Source organism: Toxorhynchites rutilus, chromosome 2 (assembly GCF_029784135.1).
Source record: "Toxorhynchites rutilus septentrionalis strain SRP chromosome 2, ASM2978413v1, whole genome shotgun sequence".
NCBI classification, from domain to species: Eukaryota; Metazoa; Arthropoda; class Insecta; order Diptera; family Culicidae; genus Toxorhynchites; species Toxorhynchites rutilus.
In genome coordinates, this window is record NC_073745.1 from 197,974,993 (window position 1) to 197,996,035 (window position 21,043).

Here is a 21,043-nt window from a genome sequence, read left to right on the forward strand (position 1 = left end):
TTGGAATTCAACATCCTATATTTCCTCGTACCATTAAGTTCATGGCGCATTTGATGTCGGTCATCGTAACTGCTGCTATGGAAATGACGTGAGCATATACCTTGTTTTTTATCTCCATCTCGGAGAAAAGTGTGGTAAACAATGTCCGGGTTATTTTTCGTTATGAGAACCTTGTTTCCACATCCTTTTACTGCACAATAATACGGCATCTGAAGTAAATAAAATATTCACAATATAATTTTGGCATGATAGAGAACCGCGAGATGATGGATTATCTGTGGAGGAGTTGGACAACAGATTTCTTAGACTTATAGCAACTTTATCACACCCACAAGCTCATCAAATCCTCACGGTTCCCCAAAAATATTGAATAATATATAATATAAATACCTTATTGCAGCTATAGTACACTATTTTTCACGAATATACAGTCAACTCTCCCTAATTCGATATCCAAGGGACCATCGAGTTAGGGAGGTATCGAGATACAGAACATTTTTTCATAGTTTTTTTATGCCACAAATTGCAAATATATGATGTTAGGGTAAGTGTCCCAATATTAGGGCTTAAAAATATGACCCAATTAGGAATAAACCAATTATGGTACATGGGGTTTACTATAATTGGTACCATTGCGTATACAGGATATTACTATAATTGATTTGTTTTTGTGCATTAGTACATTTACCCTATATGTACTAATGCGCATGTACTATTATACATTCTTTTCTCAAATTTTAATATAAATTTAAAATACATAGGATGTTTGTTTAGTAGGCCAATTTTATTGTAAAATGGAATTGGAAATGGAAAAGGAACTAGGTTAACAAAGAAAATATTAATTATGTATGTAATTCAAACTAAATTGTAACGATCACACAGGAACTGTTCAATCGCAAAGAAATGTTCAAATAGTTTCACGGGAACATTTTCAGTTGATTGCAATATTTCGGACATATTCTTTAGGTTCGATTTAACGTTCGAAGGTGTAATTTCAAAACAATCAGCTGAAACTTCCTGAACCTCCTCTAACTCCATAGGACTACTATTTTCAACGTTTTTTTCAGCTTCTTCAACACTTTCCAGTATATCGGTATCAGTCATTAGATCACAGCAAATCACGTTTTGATCCATTTCGCAATATTCATCAAATGACGATGAACAATCGAATGGTACTGCACTGTCGACAGCAGCAAGCTCACGACGCATTAATTCTGCCAGCGGAATATCATCATCATCATTTATGGAAAATCCTGCTTTCCTGAAGCAATTTTGAACAGTCTCAGATTTAACCTTATTTATCCAAGAGCGTGAAAGTAATTCAATTGCATCCAATACCGATATATCTGAAGGGTCCTAGAGTATATTTGAATACAGTATGAGTGCTGAATAACATGAATGTAAAAAGGAAAAAAATACCGTTGTATCCTCCATTTCTAGCAGTCTTCGTTTTACTTATTCATGGCGATAGTACTGTTTCAGGTTCTTGATTATGCCCAAGTCCAGCGGCTGAACTACTGAAGTAGAGTTTGGTGGAAAAAACTGCAAATTTATCGATTTAAGCTTTGGTTGGAGAGATTTTGGGTGCGCTGTACAATTATCAACGAACATGCCCACCTTTGAGGAGAAAGAGATATAAGTATGATACATTCCCATTACACATAATTCCCGAATCAATACCTTTCTATTTTCTTTGGAAAATCTTTCGTCAAGTTGCATAATCCATTTCTCAAAAAGAATAGAGGTCATCCAGGCCTTGGTGTTACTCTCGTATATCACTGGTAATGATTTCTTCTTTTTGAAACACCGTGGGTTTTTACTCTTTCCAATGACCAGCAATAGTAGTTTATCGCTTCCGTCCATGTTGGTTGCACACATGACTGTCAGACGTTGTTTCGAATATTTTCCTCCGTGGCAAGTTTCTGATCGAAATGCAAATGTTTTGTCTGACAAACATTTGTAGAAAAGTCCTGTTTCGTCTGCATTGTAGATATCACGTGCATCATACTCGGCGATTATACTGGGTAGGGGTTGCGAAATCCAGTTGTCCGTTACACTGAGATCTACACTGGCACTCTCGCCACATAGCTTCCGAAATGTCATATTTTGCCGTTTTAAAAATTTACTTAGCCATCCAGAACTTCCTTAAAATTGGGAATTCCCAGTTTCTGGGCAAATTCGCAAGCCTTCTCCCGAAGAATAGAACCTGAGAGAGGTAAATTATTCTCTCTGGCTTGAAAAAATGAAAAAATGAAAAAAGCCCATCGAGTAATAGAGGCATCGAGTAAGGGAGGTATCGAGTTATACTTATGACAGACATGCAGCTGTACTTGCGTTGTACTTCGAAAATTGTATGTCTGTCACCATGTACAGCGCTAGAACCATGCAAGCAACTCGGTACAATCGCTGTACCTGTACCGACCTATTTTACCGCTGTACATGGCTACAGTTGTACTGTGCGCAGCGCCATAGACGGTTAGTGGTGGGTAGCATGAACAAAACGAATCAAAACATTTGGTATACATTCTTTTCAATGACTTTCTCTTGAGTTAATAACTCAGATTGGATACATATTTGTTGTGTTCGATAGTTTAGACGCTAAATAAAAACCTTTTTCATTGAAATATTGGTGAAAATACAATGCAATAAATTCAAACTTCTGATTGTCAGTCTGACATGCGGTACAATGTACAACTAAAGTATGTGTGTCATGCTATCGTGGTACCTGTACAACGCTGTACACGTACAGCGCTAGTACAGTTGTATGTCTGTCCATGGTATTAGGGAGAGAAGAATGCATGTAAAATCAAAGGTGCCATGAAATTCATCGAGTTAGGGAAAATATCGAGTTACAGAACATCGAGTAAGGGAGAGTTGACTGTATATTTGTTTATTTCTTCCTTCAGTTGTTTTTCTCAGCGAGTTGATATGAAACCATAACCACACAACCAAACAAAAAGTAAATAATTCAGAAAGCTACGTCTCGCTACTCGTCTCACGTATTGTCATGAAAGTGTCAAGAACGAAACACCTATAGTTTAGCATCTTGGCTCCAGCTACGAATTGTTTCTTCTAGTGTGAAAAAACCGTGAATCTTCCCACCTTTTACCTTCATCTCGGATTTACACCCTGTAAGTAAACATCATACATGCAGTTATTTATTTTGATTCATACACACAAAAAAGCAAATGAAGGAAAACAAATCCATTCAATGTGTCAAGTGTTGCTTTCGTTGCTTTATCTTCTGAAAGTGTCTTAAACGACTGAATTATATGTGATTTATGTTTTGTTCGAGTTTGTGTTCCATTCCAAGAATTTGTTATTAATGTATTCGATGAAATGCATAGTTTAATGTTGGTGCAGCAGAGTTAAATGCGGATAATAACGTTATGGTTTGCCACTGCGTATTGCGATAATGGAGTAGAGATAAGAAGTATTTGTTAAGGGACATCATTGTGGTGGAGTTGCGGAGTTTTTCTATAAATAGGTCACATTTCAATTGATGAATTGAGCCGCATTTCGAAATCAAAATGAAGAGGTTGTTTAAAATAATTACCCATACGAGGAGTTTCCACAGTAAGAAAAATTCTGTATACATTCACCCGATTCAGACGATAATCTTCTGTTTATACTTTAACAGCTGAGGATCTCCTATTGAATCCGAAGGAACATCCGGATCTCGGATTGAAGGACATTGTGGAAATATATCATCCGGAAGATGATGGCGTTCGATTGCTGCTACAGGTGACATGCCTCACGGAAGATGTGATGAGTCGAGAGACGGTCAGCGTTGAGGCGAATATAGCGGTCGCATTTAATCTGAAACCGTACAAGGATGTATTCATGCGGAAAGTGGATCCAAGCGAGGTGGCACTCGACTCGGTGGAAATCACCTTTAAGGACCAATATATGGGTCGGTCCGAGATGTGGCGACTGAAGACGTGTCTAACCAACACTTGTGTGTATTCAAACAAGAAGATCGAGTACTGTGAGGGATGTATCCGATGCCAGGTGTACGAAATGTGGTCCCAAGGTGATCGAGTTGCATGCGGAGTGATTACAGAGGACACAAAAGTCGTGTTCAGGAGTAACACTTCGATGGTGTATCTGTTCATTCAGATGTCTTCGGAAATGTGGGATTTCGATATTCACGGGGATTTGTATTTTGAGAAAGCGGTGAATGGATTTTTATCTGATTTGTACACAAAGTGGAAGAAGTTGGGAAGCAACCATGAAGTAACTATCGTTATGTTCTCGAGAACATTTTATGCTGCTAAAAGCCTCGAAGAGTTTCCTCTGCATATGCGCGAGTGTCTTCAGATTGATTATAAAGGTCGATACTATGAGGATTTCTATCGTGTAGCAATTCAAAATGAACGATGCGATGATTGGAGTTCCACGCTGGTGCAACTACGACGTCTTTTCACGGGATATCGCGACGTTGTGCTTAAATATCACGTGCGACCGGATTCGGATATCAAAATACCACCGGCAACAAACTCGACGGCTGCACAGGGAAATTTCCTGGAAATCTTGAACATTTCATTGAATGTGTTCGAGAAACATTATTTGGATAGAAGTTTCGACCGAACTGGGCAGCTATCGGTCGTTATCACACCGGGGGTAGGTGTTTTCGAGGTTGACCGTGAGCTTACAAACATAACAAAACAACGTATCATAGATAATGGAGTCGGTAGTGATTTAGTTTGCGTGGGAGAGCAGCCGCTCCATGCGGTTCCGCTGTTGAAATTCCATAATAAGGATTCGCTTACATCGATAGATGATTACTCTATGCCTCACTGGATCAATCTCAGCTTCTATTCCACTGATAAGAAAGTGGCTTACTCAACTTTTATTCCGCGGATAAAACCACCACCAATTGCATCGGAAGGCTCATTGCGCGAATCATCGGACTCGTTCAAACTGAAGCTTCCCAAAAAGGAAAACAAAAATGAATACATCCACAACTGTCTTTTTGATTACGATGCCTATGATGATCAGATATTCCAGATGCCAGCGGCTCACGGTACTTGCTCTCTGCAACGAGTAACGCGCACTAAGAAAACTTCCGTCCCTAGCTTGGACGGTTACGGAACGTATGGCAACAGTCGAGAGTGGGACAGCCTTTCGTCGCCTTCGAACTTTCAGAGGAAAATGTCGGATCCAGATATTCATCACTTCACTAATAATAGCATAAATATTAGTTTGAATTCGTACAATAGCTCACCGAGTGCCTTTCACAAAAGTATGGAGAAGTCCAGCGGGCGTGATTTTGGAACGCCGAATGGACCAGTGGTTAGAACCGGAAGGGCACTGATCAACCCGTTTGATCCATCCCATGTGACAATCAAGTTGACATCCAACAGAAGACGGTGGACACATATTTTTCCGAAGGTTTGTTACCTCTTTCGTTAGTTTTTTTTCTACTGAGTTTATTTACAAATAGTTTAGGAACGTTAAGCATAAAAAGAAATGTCTCTATGAGAGGAACTATGCTTATTAGTGAGAATACTTTCATTATTTTCGATATAAAGCGCTTGTTCACTAACTGGGCGTTCTTTAACCCTGATGTACTCGGGTGCAAAATCATAAAAAGTATACTCGCGCACGGTGTCACAGACCGAAAATTAAACTTCTCTGTAATGTTTCCATTGTGTATTTTTCAGGCTTTATTGGCATTCATTTGGAGAAGAGGGTATGATTGAATGAAAAAACTCAAAAAAATATGTTTTCTTCGTCTCTATTATGTTTTAAAAGCCATCTAATTCAGCCTCATCGAAACAGAGTAATTTTTGATATTCCAACACAAATAACGAAATTCGAATTTTTCACTGTTATTAATTAAAAGTAAGCAACTGAATATAATTCATGGCAGTTTAAAGAGCTATAAAATAACATAAAAACGTATTATTCGGTTGTGGTTTCATTGGAGTAAGAATCGGAACATAGCACAACTGCATGCTCGAAGCAAACATATTTTTTAAATTTCATGTAGTTGTTGCGTGTTTTTTGGGTTGTTTTTTTTATCAAAGAGAAGAACATATAACGTATTCTAGATAATTACCAGATGATAAAGGTTCTGGAATATAAAGTTTGCATATTTCTAATATTCTTTGTATCTGTATTCTTGGTAAACTAAGAATTATTGTCTTTTTTTAGATGGTTTTTAAAATGGATATAAAAGGTTTTCTAAGAACTTCCTTTTATTTTAATTGTTTTCTTGTCAATATTATAAAATAATATCCCCGAAACTGTAACTGTTAAAAGTTTACTGTTTACAATTTTTCCACAAGTGAAATTCTTTCACAAGTGTGTATATGTATGACCATTATATTTAGCGAATAACTATACAAAAGTCAAGCATTCATATTTTGCTTTTGAACGTATCTAACGACGAATATATCGACGAATAGTTAATATATGGATCGTTCAATCCAGTTACAAAAGGTACTGAAATCAAATATGAATAGTCCGGTAATGATCTCATGCATCATATTCAATAAATATTCCACGCCGCTAACATTAATTTATACATTTCATTCAACAATATTCTAGAATATGAAAAATGGCACTTGTCCAAAAAAGGTACTCCTATACTCGCGTCGGTGTGTCAGACCGAAAGTGTTAAAAAAGTGGCACACGTCCCCTTTGTACCAACACATGCGATACACTAAACGATGACGAACGACGAATAACGAAGCTAGAGAGAATCGCAAAGTCGTAGTGTTGATGTTTTCTGAGAAATGAACGAATTATTGATTTCTCGGTCTGACAGACCAATGCGCGAGTGTAGGAGTGTTAACTGGGAAGCTTTTTAACTGCTATAGCCCAGTAAAAAATCAGTTAAACGACTATTCGTACAATCTGCGTGATTGAACTGTAAATACAAAAGTCAACATTTATTGCAGATTATCGGCTCAACATCGATTCAGTTTTCGGGACTTCGGACCAACGTCCAATTTATCAATATCGGGTTGCTTTTGTATTGTTATTGTATGTTCAGTTCATGCAATAATGACAAAAAAGGTTATGTTTTGTTCATCCAGTTCTATCAAATAAAATTTCAACATACAAAATGTAATCGATTAATTTGAAAAGCAGAAAACCGGAACTTTGTGCAAATGAACTGTGTGGCGATGGTCCGAGACTTTTCGAACTTGGGCACTTGTTTATGGTGGCACAATTTGCAGATGGGTTCACTTACACGCTCGAAGTATTTTGCTGCTGGATGTCTTATCCGTTTTGAGACTTAGTACGCATCACGAACATTATTCTCGTGCTGAACACAGTGCGGTCCGGAACGATATCATATTTGTTCTCTCATCACTGTTATCTATTTGATAACACATTAAACCAAAAATTCGTACGTTTCATTCAATCATACACAGCTTATATGGACGTTCTGAAAACCGACCGTCATTGCAAGCTCTGTATTATGCTTACTTCGTGCGTATTCTGAGAACATGGTAGCTAAATATGAACTGAGGTTGGTTATGACGAGCACAATATTTATAGTGCCTTCACGACCATCCGACGACATTCACCATTCGCTACAAATCTTGACTTCGATGGACTTACAAGCATATTCATATATTCCTTTTTTTTTTAGATTTTTGCTATTTCAATAACTTTTCAAAACTAGTTGGAAAAGTTTTTGAGCTATGGAAAATAGTTTTTGAGTCAATAAGTAACAAACATCACTCATACACCTTTTATCTTTCAAAAGTGATTGTCATCCACCAGATAGCGTGAAAATCGACACGGTGCCTCCACCGAACAAATTGCACCACTGTTTACGAAATATATTTCCTCCGTTCTTCTTTTGTATCGAGTAAAACAGCTGTGTTTGACATCCGCATTGAGAAAGACTGATGTCTGCTAGTTGGAGCAAGACTGTGACTAGAATAATGCTGATTATGGTTTGAATTATGGAGACAATAGAATTTATCAGTTAGTTCGCCTCTAGCTTTGAAAAAGGCTAATTTGGAGACTAAACTAAGCTCTCGGCTTCGAGAAAAACCATTTGAAAAACTTCGCTGCCGAAGGAAATTTCTTTGACGAAAAATTCTCCCGACCAGAACGGGAATCGAACCCGAACCTCTGGCATGTTAGGTTTGACGCTATCCACGGGAGCACTAGAACGAACGCTGCATTTTCTATTTATATTTCATGAAAACGTGCCCCGTTTTCTGGTTTGGCACCATTACTGAAAGACAAGCTTTTTTTTAGACCTACGTAAAAATAAGTGTGTAAGTGTGTGAGTTAATGAGTATAAGTATCGGATTAGAATTGATACAGGGAAATACTCAAAAATCCACTCTTTTCTAGTGCAAATGGTGGTCCTGAAAAGGATCGAAGGGTTTGCGTTCAAAGAAACAACTGAAGATGGTTGATACATGATTCATTCTTGTTTTCGTGAGAACAATGTACGAGATTTGTGTCCCTAATGTCAGTATGTATCTCTTCTTACAGACATTTACTGCCGTCACAGTCGATTTTATGTTTGTTCCACCACTACTATTATATATCTTTGACAACGTATAAAATTAACGGCACGTGCGATTCAATCGTACACGAACACTCTGCGTCTAATGGTATGAAAACAAATGTCAGGGCTCGGCAAAGTCATATTCAACTGAGAATAGTTAGCGGATTATTTGTTGGTTTGAGTTCATGGTGGGTAAACAATAAACCGTCCATTGATGGCGTAACTAGTTTTTTGCATCAGAAATCAAGTTTTCGTTTCACTTTATATGGACGTTAAAATAAGATTGTAAACGAATCGAAGCTACTGAAAGGAGAGTCGATTTTCATTTTATATCTTCGAAAGTTTCGGTCCCTGCTAATGATGTACGGATCCCATAAAAGCTTCCGCATCAATCTACTTGAAGCTTTTCTTAACGTTCGATTAATAACTTAACATTAACTTCACCAGGAAGAACCGTTTCAGCGCACCCATTCTTATAGCTCACGATTCTATATTCAACTCTGTCGCAATCCAACAGTCCATTGAAATTGTAAGGGCTATTCATATCAATTTTTTCCAAAATTTAGAAAAAAATATTTTTAAGAAAAATGAATTTTAATTTTCAAAACGTTTTTTTTCTATTAATTTTTTTAACACTCAAATTATTTTCTACATTTCATTCTCTAACTCTTTTTTGTAGGTCTTATAGCTTTTGAGTGATTTTTTTGTAATTAAGAGTTTTTTTCACCTTTTTTTTTCAATCTTATCTCAAAAATAATAAAACATATAAAACAAAAATTATAGATCATAAAAACATTGGTTGAAGAATATAATGTGAGAAAAAAAAATTATGTTTTCATTAAAAAATATCAAACAAAATTTCATCGAAATATTTCAAAAATTAAAATAAATTTTTTTTCTCGAAAAAAGTTTGTTTTTAAGTTCTGAAAAAAGTAGATATGAATAGCCCAACAAGTCACCCATGCATCCAAAGATGGGCACATTTACAGGGAAACAGTTTTTCCAATAACTATTTCTTCATGTTTTCTTTGAAAAATTGCTATTGATGTTTATCTCGTAACATTTTTATGTATAAATTATCCCGATTTACATGTTCTGCAATTTTTTTTCTATTTAGAAATATGTAAAGAACGTGTCAAACGTGAGAATTTACACACAAAAATGTTGTGAGTAAAACATTACTTTTTCAGATGTCTATATTTATAGTTTATATTTTAATAAGATCTAAAATATTGTCGAATACGTTATAGTGCTATCTTGACTTTTAAAAAATTGGGATTAGTTCTAAGTTTTCAAATAAAACAAGAAAAAGCTGTTGTTGGAAAAAGTTTTTCCCTTTAGAAGTGCCCATCTTCTGATGTATGGAAGATTTGTTGGAAATTATAAGGCTATTCACATAATTTTTTGGAGAATTTAAAAAAAACGTTTTAGAGAAAAAAGAATTTCAATATTTAAAATATTTTTTTAGTGTAATTTTACTTCATAAAATTTTTGATATCTTTTTATACAAATTCAAATAATTTCTTAAATTTCATCGTTTGAACAGAGTTTTGTAGATATTATAGTTTTTGAATCACAAATTTTTGTAAAAAATAAAGAGAAAAAATTTGGCCCTTTTCAAAAAGTAGTCCAATTTTTTTTTCGAACATTTCAAGTATGCAAATTTGCCCAAATGACCAATGTCTTTGCACCCTCAACGTATCACTGCTGTCTGAGATGGTGCTGCCAACTTTTAAGACGAGCTGGCGTGAAATCCGTCATATGCACGACACAGTGTATGCCTGGTATAGCAACCCGCACTTAGGAAGCGATTGGAAAAATGAAAGTCCACCGTAGCGAAGTCGCAATTGCTTTCGATTGATTTCTAATTCAGACTGTTAAAAAATGTGAGTATTAAGAAGCTAAAATTGAATTGGGATTCGCTGCAATCAAAAGTGTTGTAGAGAAAAATCAGGTCTCTTAGAAAAAAATCTTGATTTTTCGACAGAACTGTAAAGACTACTACACAGCATTTCTTCGAAAAATGATTGTTCACTTATGTCGTATTCAGAGACACGATATATTTCTTGTACCGATCCAGAAGTTATTGCAAACTAACTTTCCGCTTTTAGAAGTTCTGCCGAGATACCGTCCTTCCAGGCGGCCTTGTCGTTTCCACATCTTGTCCATCGCTCGCAATGCTTATCCTGTTCCTGATTTTTTCTTCTTCATATTTATTTGATGATGCCTGAAGGTGGTCTTTCCACCTGGCTATAACCGTCGGTAAGAAGGTTGCCGCCCTTGTCATTGCACATAGCCGGCATAGGGAAGTTCCTGCTTCTCACGGTGCTGACCTTTTCATAGAAGTTCCGCGCGTCGTTTCTCGCATAGCTGTTCTCTGTGCTGCCGAGCACCTGTTATTCGTACTCGCGCTTCTACCAACGGTGGACTCTTTCCATCAGCTTCGGCAGCATTCCGGTACCCCTCTATGTTCTGACGCGTAGCCACAGTGACGATTCGTCTGCTGACCTGGTTCTTCTCGTCTGCCACTCTCTGGCACTCGGCATTGAACCAACTGTTACGCTGTCGTGTCTACCACCTCTCTCACAGTGCCATCGAAACGCACCATGGACATTTTTCCACATCCCATTACCTGTTATCCGATCCGTTGATCCAGCTCCCTGACTTAGTCTGTGGCCACGTTGTCTCTCTGTGCGAGATTTCAGCACGATCGACAACCGTGCGCGGATATTACATACGACGAGATAGAGGTCAGAATCGATATTTGGTTCCTGAAAAGACCTCGCATCTACCACATCCGAAATGTGTTTATCATTGATCAGGACATGGTCGAAAGTTGTACAGCAAGATTTTGATGAAGTATGAAGGATTCATGCTGATGGATGACGAAACGTACGTGAAGATGGATTTTGGGCAGCTTCCAGGCTTGAAATTCTATAAAACCACTGCCAAAAGAGATATTCTCACAAAGATCCGGTGCAATTTTACCAAATTTGGTAAGCTGCTCCTACAGTCGAGTATTGCTTCAGTGATACCTCCTAGTTGCTCCTAATTCCGCCCAATCGAAAAATATTGGGCAGTTGTCAAGCGGAAATTGAAGAAAAGTGCCAAAGTCGAAATGCTAGGGACATGAAGAGATCGTGGAATAAAATTGCCGCTGAGGTTTACCAACAGAGCTTGAGCTTGGGTAGACTGTACATTTCATAGTTGCTCTCCGTGATTGACATGAACCAGTGAAATTGCGCAAAGAGCACACTGGGAGCTTGGGAGTAGCAAATCATTCTCATTTTGCAAGTTTCAGTGATTCGAGCCGCATCCGAAGGGCATCCGAAGGAAAGTACGAAAAATCATCGAAATTGTAACGGGATAGTTTCCTCGATATTTTGGTTGGAAAGAACAATAAATTATAAGCATTTTGATATAAAAACATTTTTTGCACCTTTGACCAATCCCGAGATACAACTTTGTGATTTCGGATTCTAAATGTTTCAAACCTTATGATCAGCATGTACCGCGAGTTTTATCGCTGCAGTTTGATTTTCGGCTTCAGATTGGACTGCACTTTCAAACTCTTTATTTAGTAATTCAATTTAAATTTAGTGTTTGGTTTAGATGGATCTTGTAATTAGGTCTCTAATTGTGCCCGTTGATACGACTAAGTAAAACAAGGAATAAACATGTCTTTAAAATATTGCAGGGACCGCAGGGTGTGTTAATCCAGCAGCATCATTATCAAGCCGTTCCTGCTACCAACAGAACATCGAATTATGCTGCCTTCGATTTGGATAGTGAGTATGCTCATACATCGACATGTACATGGGGCCGAGGAAGATACGGAAGTAACGCTTCATTCGAAAGCAGACTGAATAGTGAGGACTTGAATTACGATGCGGAGAATAAAGGTAATGATCTAACATAACACAAGTTTATAATAAGCATCATCTTTGACGTTTAGCGAAATGCAAAAAATCTGGTCTGCTACATTCGGCTGCCGGACCAACCGTGACTGTTACTCCTTCTAAGAGCCTCACATTGCTGTGGGGTGTAACCGGCGAACAAGAGTGGACTCCGTCGCTTACCACAGGTAACATTGGACCCAATGCATCGCAATGATTCCATTTCATTTTCCTGATCAATAACGTTTGTTTATCTTCTGTTTTCACCATCTCCATCGATTAATATAGCTAAATGAAATTTATTAATCTAATTAATCTATTTTTACGTTTCATGTGCTTTCATCGTTATATCCATCGGTCTGATTGATTCAATGAAATGTTGATGTTTACTTCAAAATTTATTCGTGGCTCTCAAAAAATAATCGTATCTCAATCATACGAACTTTATGTACATCTCGCACAAATACGTAATCGTAAAAATTGTGGATTACCAACGAATCCCATTCGTGAAAATACGAACTTCATAACTCTGTTGTTGTTTCATCATTGGACACATACTATTCCAAAACGGCGGACAACGAATGTCCGCTCATATCATCATGGACGACTTCAAAATGATCTTCCGAAATATCGAATACTGTTCGCTGCTGTCGCTGCTGCTGCTACCACTACTGCAACCACTATTCCGTACATTTGTTTACTTTCATCCTACTGATCATTATCTACCCAACATGTGCTACTCCTTCTTTTCTACACACAAAACCAAATGTACGAATCGAATCTCCCGCGTTGCGCACCGACATGGTTCCTGTGTTCCAGCTGGACGAGTGATTATAGGTTGGCCAATATGCAGCTTCTCATTAAACAACAATTCTACTACTAGTTGAGATTTACAGATTTTACTTTTGAGGTGGTACTATGGATACTTTGACTTTAAAGATTGATTCATACTGCCACCTCATGTGCTTTCTATGCTTATGCTCCTTAGCGGCTTTTGTTGTTTTGTTTCCCTATCTATCTATCTATCTTTCCAAATATATCTCTAAAGTATTTATACTTACACTTGTGCTGGTAGCGAATGGTATAAGATGGTTTTATCACATGCGTTCGTGTTAATTTATACGTATTTTTGTTTCACATGTTGCTGTAATTTACTGCACATTTTGTGGTCTCTAACATCTTAGATTTTGAATAGTTATATATTTATAAATGTTACTCTTTGTTGTTTTGGGTTTTATTGTAATGTATATTATTTCAAAAAATTGTAGATACTCAGTTTGGTGAATTCATTAAGTTCCTATAGCGATATGTGGGGTGCGTGCTCTCCACACAAGAAAATACATTTTTTATAACGTAGGAACATTTGTAAATTTTACATTTTACGCGGTTTTGTAAAGTCTCGCCCAGGTGCAATTTACAAGTTACCTACATAAGTTTACTGTACTTCAACTTCATTTATTTCAAGACTGGGTTCTAATCCATTTCAATCCAGCGATTTTTTCAGTTTTCTCTCCCGTTCCTTCTTTTACCTCCACTTTGTTCTTCTTCTTGGATGGCACTAGTGTTTCCCAGTGGAACTTTTGCCTTCTTAACGTAGGTATTAGCACCTCCACTTATGCTCTTGAATTTCCTTTATTACCGGCCTCTGATAACATCGACAGCTCTACATTCGAGTCTCATATACCCTATGCAAAATTTCAGCTCTATCGGACTTTATTTACTAGTGTCGGAAAGATGTCAAAGGTTGAGTTTTTTTGAAACCGTAAAATCACCCAGTACATGAATTTAGGGTTTAAAAAAAAATATACCAAATGTCTTAAAATTACATGAATCGTCGAGATTTACTGTTATCTAAAAAAAAAATCTGTCAAAAATCGACTTTTCGTACGGAAAAACTATTGAGAAATTGAAATTGTCTATTTTGTCAAAAAAGACAATTTTTGACAGAAAATTTCATCGTCTCAGTTCTTTTCATCAAGATTGTCGTCCGACATATTGTTCCAATCCTCTGCGGGATTCGAAATGGAATCGGTATATTTTCTACGCATACTGAAACATAGTTTCTTTTATTTTGTTCATTTCTGTTCTCATTCCTTTTCAATCTGGAAAGCAGAGGTTCCCATTGACGATTGACGTGGGTGCAGACACATCCAATCGAAACTGGATACCAACGATTCCATCAGACAATTTCCAATGTTGGCGGTAAAATACGACAAACATAATAAAAGAGTTTATCTACTATAAAAAAGACAATAAAATGGAAGAATGGCTGCATTTAAAAGGAGATTGTTGCTTTTTTGTTTTAAATCACATCAGAATTCATAATTTGTGGCTAAAAATTATTGTTGACGTACAACAATTCATAAAAATTTTATGCTCCACAAAGTTCGTCAAAAATAGTTTTACCATCTTGTACTCATTTTTTAAATTTTCTACATGACTTCTATTTAATATGAAAGAAATTTTAAAAAAATATTAAAAATACATGTATAAATTTAAAAAAAATAAAATTTAAAAAGACAATAAATTCGAAATGTTTTTTCAAATATCTCGAGAATGGATGCATTTAGAAGGAGATTGATGAAGAGCATTTTCGTTTTAAATCACATCAGGATTCATAATTTGTGGCCAAAAATGATTGTTAACATACAAAAATTCGAAGTTTCGTAAATTCATAAAAATTTTATGTTCCACAAAGTTCGTCAAAAATAGCCCATTCTTTAATTTTTCTACATGACTCCTATTTAATATGAAAAAAAAAATAAAAAAATAAAAAATACACATATATTAAGAACAAATATGAATTAGATATGTTCACATATCTCGAGAATGGCTGCATCCAGAAGGAGATTGATAAAGAGTTTTTTTATTTTAAATCACATCAGGATTCATAATTTGTGGCCGCCAATTAAAAATCCGAAGTTTCGAAAATTCATAAAAATTCAATGTTCCACAAAGTTTGTCAATAATAGTTTTACCATCTTGTACCCATTTTTTAAATTTTCTACATGACTTCTATTTTACATGAAAAAAATTAAAATATATATATATTTTTTAGATATTGCGAATTAAAGATTTTTTTCGTAAATTAAAAAAAAAAATTTTTTTCTCAGTGTATATTTTTTTCACGTTTGGACATCAATACTTTATAACTCTTTCTAGGAGCGTATTTCGGTAGCACACATTGTTTTTGATATATAAATTATCAAAGATTTCTCGCGTAACTTTTGAAAAGTTCGTATGTAACATTTACATCAACTCGAGAGAAACGAAGTTGAAGACCGGAACATTGTTCCGTGAATTTTTTCAAAAGGAATCGATCTTTATCACTACTTTTACCACTAGCGGACAATAATATCTCTGAAAAACCAATCTTAACTGTTGTTATGTGATTTTAGTTTAAAATTGAAGCCTGCGAGCGAAAAATGTTACATTGGACGTTTTGATTGACCGCTTGGTACATTGGACAAATTACGTTGCACGATGAAATAATAACTACTGAACAACGATCCAAATACTTGCACTTCGTGCTAAAAGCAGTTCATTTTTGTTATAACTTATTGAATTGCATTAAAAACGATTTCAACACCCGAAAATAACAAAAACTCTAAATGTCCAAATTGCGACTTAGTGTTGTTTTGATTGCTTTGTTACTTCGGACGTATCGAGCGTCAGAGGAAAGTGGCGTCCGAAGTAGCAGTCGAATGCTTAAAATTCGAATCTGTACATTGGATATTTTTTGTATCGGTGATAGAAGGTTGAAAAGGATAGATACTTGAACTGTTGTTTTTCGCAATGAATGCATTGCGAAAAACAACAGTTCAAGTATCTATCCAGTGATTGAGAACTAATAATGTGCATCCATTAACTCGATTTGTTTACATTTGTTACTTAGGACCTTTTCAAAAGTTACGCGAGATTTCTCTTACTAAAATCGATACGCCCTTTTCAAAAGTTATACTTGAGTCAAAAAATTCCCAAATGCTGTGGAAAACTTATATTTCCTCCAACCCAAACGGAATACAAACTTTCGTTCGAATCAAAAATACAAGTTTTTAAAATCTGCATTTTCAGTTCAATTTCATTTGCTCCAGACGTATTAAGGTGAAGGTGGAAGCTAGCCATTGTAGTAGTATAGGTAAACCCACGTGTAAAAATGGGGTAATAGTGTTTGTGAGAGAAGAGCAAAGCACACGTAAATAGATCAATTCACTTATCAGACTGTGTGGCGCTACATTGACACGAGTCTTTGAATAAATTTGAAAAAAATAACAATTCAATACTAAAGTAAAATGTATGAACGATATGTTCCGATGAACAATTGCAAATATAAATACAGGGAAACTTCGATATAACGTACCCTCGTTATAACGTACCCTCGATATAACGTCACTCGATATAACGAACATTTTACCTCGATACGAAGTACGAAGGGAAACATCATGAGAAAGGCTGGTTTCGTCTTCTGATTGAAGTTATTCATAAACTTTACTAAAACAGCAACACAATAATGTATTATAGACTACGTTTGTGAGTACTTTATTATGCTTCGATATAACGTACAATTCGATACAACGTACAATTTTGAAAGTGAAATGTACGTTATATCGAAGTTTACCTGTATATATAGAAGGTGCATTTGCATATGAAGTAAGATTCTGATTATACGCGAGCGTAACATGAGCAAATTCATAACACATGCGAATTGGGGCCCTTTTGGTATTAACAAGTTCTTCCGCATAGTAACTCGATGTTGATAATTCCTTAATGTTTTCCTTCGTTGATCGTATTGTTTTCACATATTCACGTTGGAGAGCCTTAACCCTTCTCTTCGTTGGCCGAGGCATTTTGATTGAATGTAGTACTTTTCCGTCTACTGTTTTTGAAGGCATAGGCAGCCGTGGCAGTGTTCCGAGCTTTGCAATACAATTTTCTTACCCAATGTTAAAGTTGCTAAAACTTACATTATAGACCCATTGAATGTAGAAATAATAATTGTATTGATATCAACACAATTTTATTCTATTGATTTTAATGACACGAAACGCTATGACTCAGGAATAACATTTTATTGAGTAGTTTTTATAGCTGTTTCGATGATGTTGTCTGGCATCAGCGTTGAAAAAATAACGATGCTTTCACCAATACAAACAAAACCATTGCCGAAAATTTCAGAGCAATAGCTCGAGTTTTCCGACGTTTTTCACTATACAGTGCGACAGCAGATGAAAATTTAATATCTTGTGAGTAATCGATTAGAGTTTGGGTGATAATACTTGATGGGAACTGTGCGAAAACGATCATTTTCTTCACACTGTTTCGAAAAATTATTGATTTTCGGGCGAGGGGTGAGGGAGGGAGTTGAATGAAATGAGCGCCATTGTGGCAGCCATTTGTGGCTAGCTTCCACCTTAAGCCTTAATGATGCATGCAGAAGAAGAGACTTAAACTACGGTTGGCAACACTTTGAACTTGTCGAAGTTGGAAGACATTTTGGAAGCTTCAGGCGGAACAACATATTGCCACATTTATATAAATAAAAATGGTTTGGTGTCCGTACATCACGATTTAACTCAAGAACGGAGCAACGGATTCAAACAGTGTTGGGGAGCCTGCCCGTAAAACTTCGATAACTCTGTTACAGGCCCCCAACATCGAGAGGTAAAATCTTCTTTTCCAAACCACAACTTCCTATTGCCGTCGGCAAAACAACATTCAAACAAAACTGCATTAAACACAATGCCGACGGCATACCAAACGATTGACCAGCACAAAACAATGTTTTTTTCGATTACTTATGAATAAACACTCAACGATGCTGGTACAAACTACTTTTAATTCACAACAATTACATTCCACATATATTTATACATAACAGTTCACAATATTACAACATATATTTCACAAAGTATTTGACACATCGTTACTCCGTGGTGGACCGAACTGAACTGCCGTCGCTCCTGATATTGGTCCCATGTGAAGTTTTGTCTGCCGATCGTTCTTCGGCAGACAAATGCTATGCATTATTTCTGTGTTAAACATGGTGTCTAAGTGCGTATGCTAAGCGTATGTAATGAAAGTATTATCCAGTGGTATTATATTAGGCTGTCAAAAAAGTCCTGCGGTATTTTTTTTGAATTTTCATTTGTTCATAAAATTAGTTACAATCATCTGTTTTAAGTCAAATATGCGCCGTTTTGTTCGATGACTTGTTCCCAACGAGATGCCAACTTCATAATACCCCTGTTATAGAAGCTCGCTTTCTTATTGGCAAAAAACTCGGATAGCCAATTTTCACAGGTCTCTTTTGTGGCTAACTTCTGACTACCTAGCTTGTTCGCCATGGACAAAAACAGGTGGTAGTCACTTGGTGCAAGGTCCGGACTATACGGCGGATGCAAAAGAACCTCCCATCCGAGCTCCCGGAGCTTCTGGCGCGTCACCGAAGAAGTGTGTGGCCTGGCGTTATCCTGATGGAAGACAATACGGCCTCTGTTTATCAAAGATGGCCTCTTCTTCATGAGTGCTACCTTCTAGCGGTCCAGTTGTTGGCAGTACACGTCCGAATTGAGCGTTTGGCCATAGGGAAGCAGCTCATAATAGATTATTCTTTGACAATCCCACCAAACACACAGCAGAACCTTCCTGGCCGTGAATGAGGGTTTGGCCACCGTATATGCCGCTTCAGCGGGCTTCGACCACGACCGTTTGCGCTTCACGTTGTCTTAAGTGACCCACTTTTCATCGCCAGTCACCATCCCGCTTCAGAAACGGGTCGATTTTGTTGCGATTCAGCAGCGATTCACATGCGTCGATACGGTCAAAGATGTTTTTTGCGTCAACGTGTGTGGCACCCATACATCGAGCTTCTTTGTGAATCCAAGCTTCTTCAAATGGTTAATAACGGTTTGATGACTTATCCCCAGCTCTTGGCCGATGCTACGGCTGCTACTATGCCGGTCTTTCTCGGCTAATTCAGCGAGTTTGTCGCAATTTTCGACAGGCCTTCCGGGGCGTGGCGCATCTTCGACGACCTCTACACCAGAACGAAAACGTTGAAACCATCGTTGTGCGGTGGAAATGGAAACTGTATCGGGTCCATAAACTGCACAAATTTTATTGGCTGCTTGAGATGCATTTTTGCCTTTGTCATAGTAGTACTGTAAAATATGTCGGATTTTCTCTTTATTTTGCTCCATATTTGCGACACTATAACTCACGAACGACTTAACCAAACAAAACACTGTCAATCACTATATTATAGCGCGCTAAAATACCTTTCCAACAAGCTATAGTATGACTCGATACAATGAATACAACTAGAACTACGCGCTTACAACGACACCTCGCGGAAATACCGCAGGACTTTTTTGACAGCCTAATATAACCAGAGCTGAATTATTCGATGGAAGTTCAGTTTTCACCGCAACAGTTGCTGTTGCTGAAAAATGCTGAATAGTATAGTTTGTGAATTTTTTGACGTAGAACTACGTCTTTCATTAAGGGTGCCAAGTAAGAAAACAGGTCACGATTTTATGAAATAGAATTAACGTTAACGTTAACGTTTGCCGCGTACGGATTTTGGCGATTTACATACCAAACGAATCGGAAATTCCCTAAGATTTGTTTGATATGCTATACATTACAATTCCATGGTGTGTAAATGGTTAAAATTCATGAAAACTGTAAGCGTTTCCATTTTCCCATACATTTGTTCTGTACATTTATGTGCTTTCCCGAACAGAGCTGTCAATAACGAGCAACTTATGGACGAGCAACGAAGGGGAAATCCGCGAACAAAGGAGAAGAAGAAGTACGAAGAGGAACATTCGCCTAGAGTATAAACAGTGGATCTCGCTGAGGCAAACTTTCATTCTTCGTGAGGACACCGACTGAACAACATAGTTGCTGGGTGAGCTGGACGGTGAGGATTGGAGGAGTAATACGAGGAAAAAGTAAAGTTTTCCAATGGCCTTTTTGAAGGTTAGAGACGAATGAACTAAAGAAAGTTGAAAGTCTCACATGTCTTAGTTTCGGATTGAGATGTGGACGCGACCAAATTACTGACTCGCTGATGTCTCTAGCATTGCGCAGGTTCTGAGCTACACAATTGTGTGGGGAATCATCAAGCTGGGCTATCGTCAGCTCACCAAGAAAATAAATGTTCTGGAATTTTGTCTGTGATTTGGTTTCACATGACGGTAGCAAAACTACTTCCACAAAGGAAGACAGCTAAGCTGATCTAGACCGGCAATGTTAACAAGAAGGGCTTCTGTTGAGAAGAGCGCAAAACGGAGATTATTTAATATATTTAATATATTTAATTGCTTCAAGCCATCGATATATGGATATTTGTATGTGTGTGTGTGTGTGTGTGTGTGTGTGTGTGTGTGTGTGCGCGTGTGTGTGTGCGTGTACGTGCGTGCGTGCGTTTTAACGTATTGCGGGTGAACATGTCGATCCCAACGTGGCGACAAGGAGGGGAGATAGCAGGAGGGAAATATTTGCACTAGGGTATTAGTAATGAATCTCTGCTGAGGCGAATATTCAGCCTTTTTCCAAGCAGTTGACATTATTTGTTTTCCGTCATCATAAAGGCCTCGTTGATGCCTTTGACATCAATGTATTGAACTGACGCTATGGCAAAGCAGGCGTTAAG

At 37.2% G+C, this 21,043-nt stretch overlaps 2 protein-coding genes across 6 annotated transcripts in view; one reads left to right on the top strand and one right to left on the bottom strand.

The window, feature by feature from the left end:
* LOC129768813 (uncharacterized) overlaps positions 1–802 on the bottom strand; it is a 48,943-nt gene extending 48,141 nt beyond the window's left edge. The window contains exons 1-2 of the mRNA XM_055770710.1: positions 391–802; positions 101–209 (exon numbers count right to left, since the gene is read on the bottom strand). The gene's annotated coding sequence lies outside the window, so the exon portion shown is untranslated. The remainder of the gene's footprint in view (positions 1–100; positions 210–390) is intronic.
* A 2,372-nt stretch (positions 803–3,174) lies between these two features.
* LOC129771087 (GATOR complex protein Iml1) overlaps positions 3,175–21,043 on the top strand; it is a 58,537-nt gene continuing 40,668 nt past the window's right edge. For 3 of the 5 annotated variants that reach the window (XM_055774403.1, XM_055774404.1, XM_055774399.1), the window contains exons 1-5: positions 3,175–3,576; positions 3,641–5,394; positions 12,186–12,390; positions 12,444–12,572; positions 13,204–13,221. In XM_055774403.1, coding sequence (XP_055630378.1) covers positions 3,531–3,576; positions 3,641–5,394; positions 12,186–12,390; positions 12,444–12,572; positions 13,204–13,221 — 2,152 coding nt within the window. In that variant the 5' untranslated portion in view covers positions 3,175–3,530. The remainder of the gene's footprint in view (positions 3,577–3,640; positions 5,395–12,185; positions 12,391–12,443; positions 12,573–13,203; positions 13,222–21,043) is intronic. The other 2 variants (XM_055774405.1, XM_055774402.1) reach the window with 1 other exon arrangement.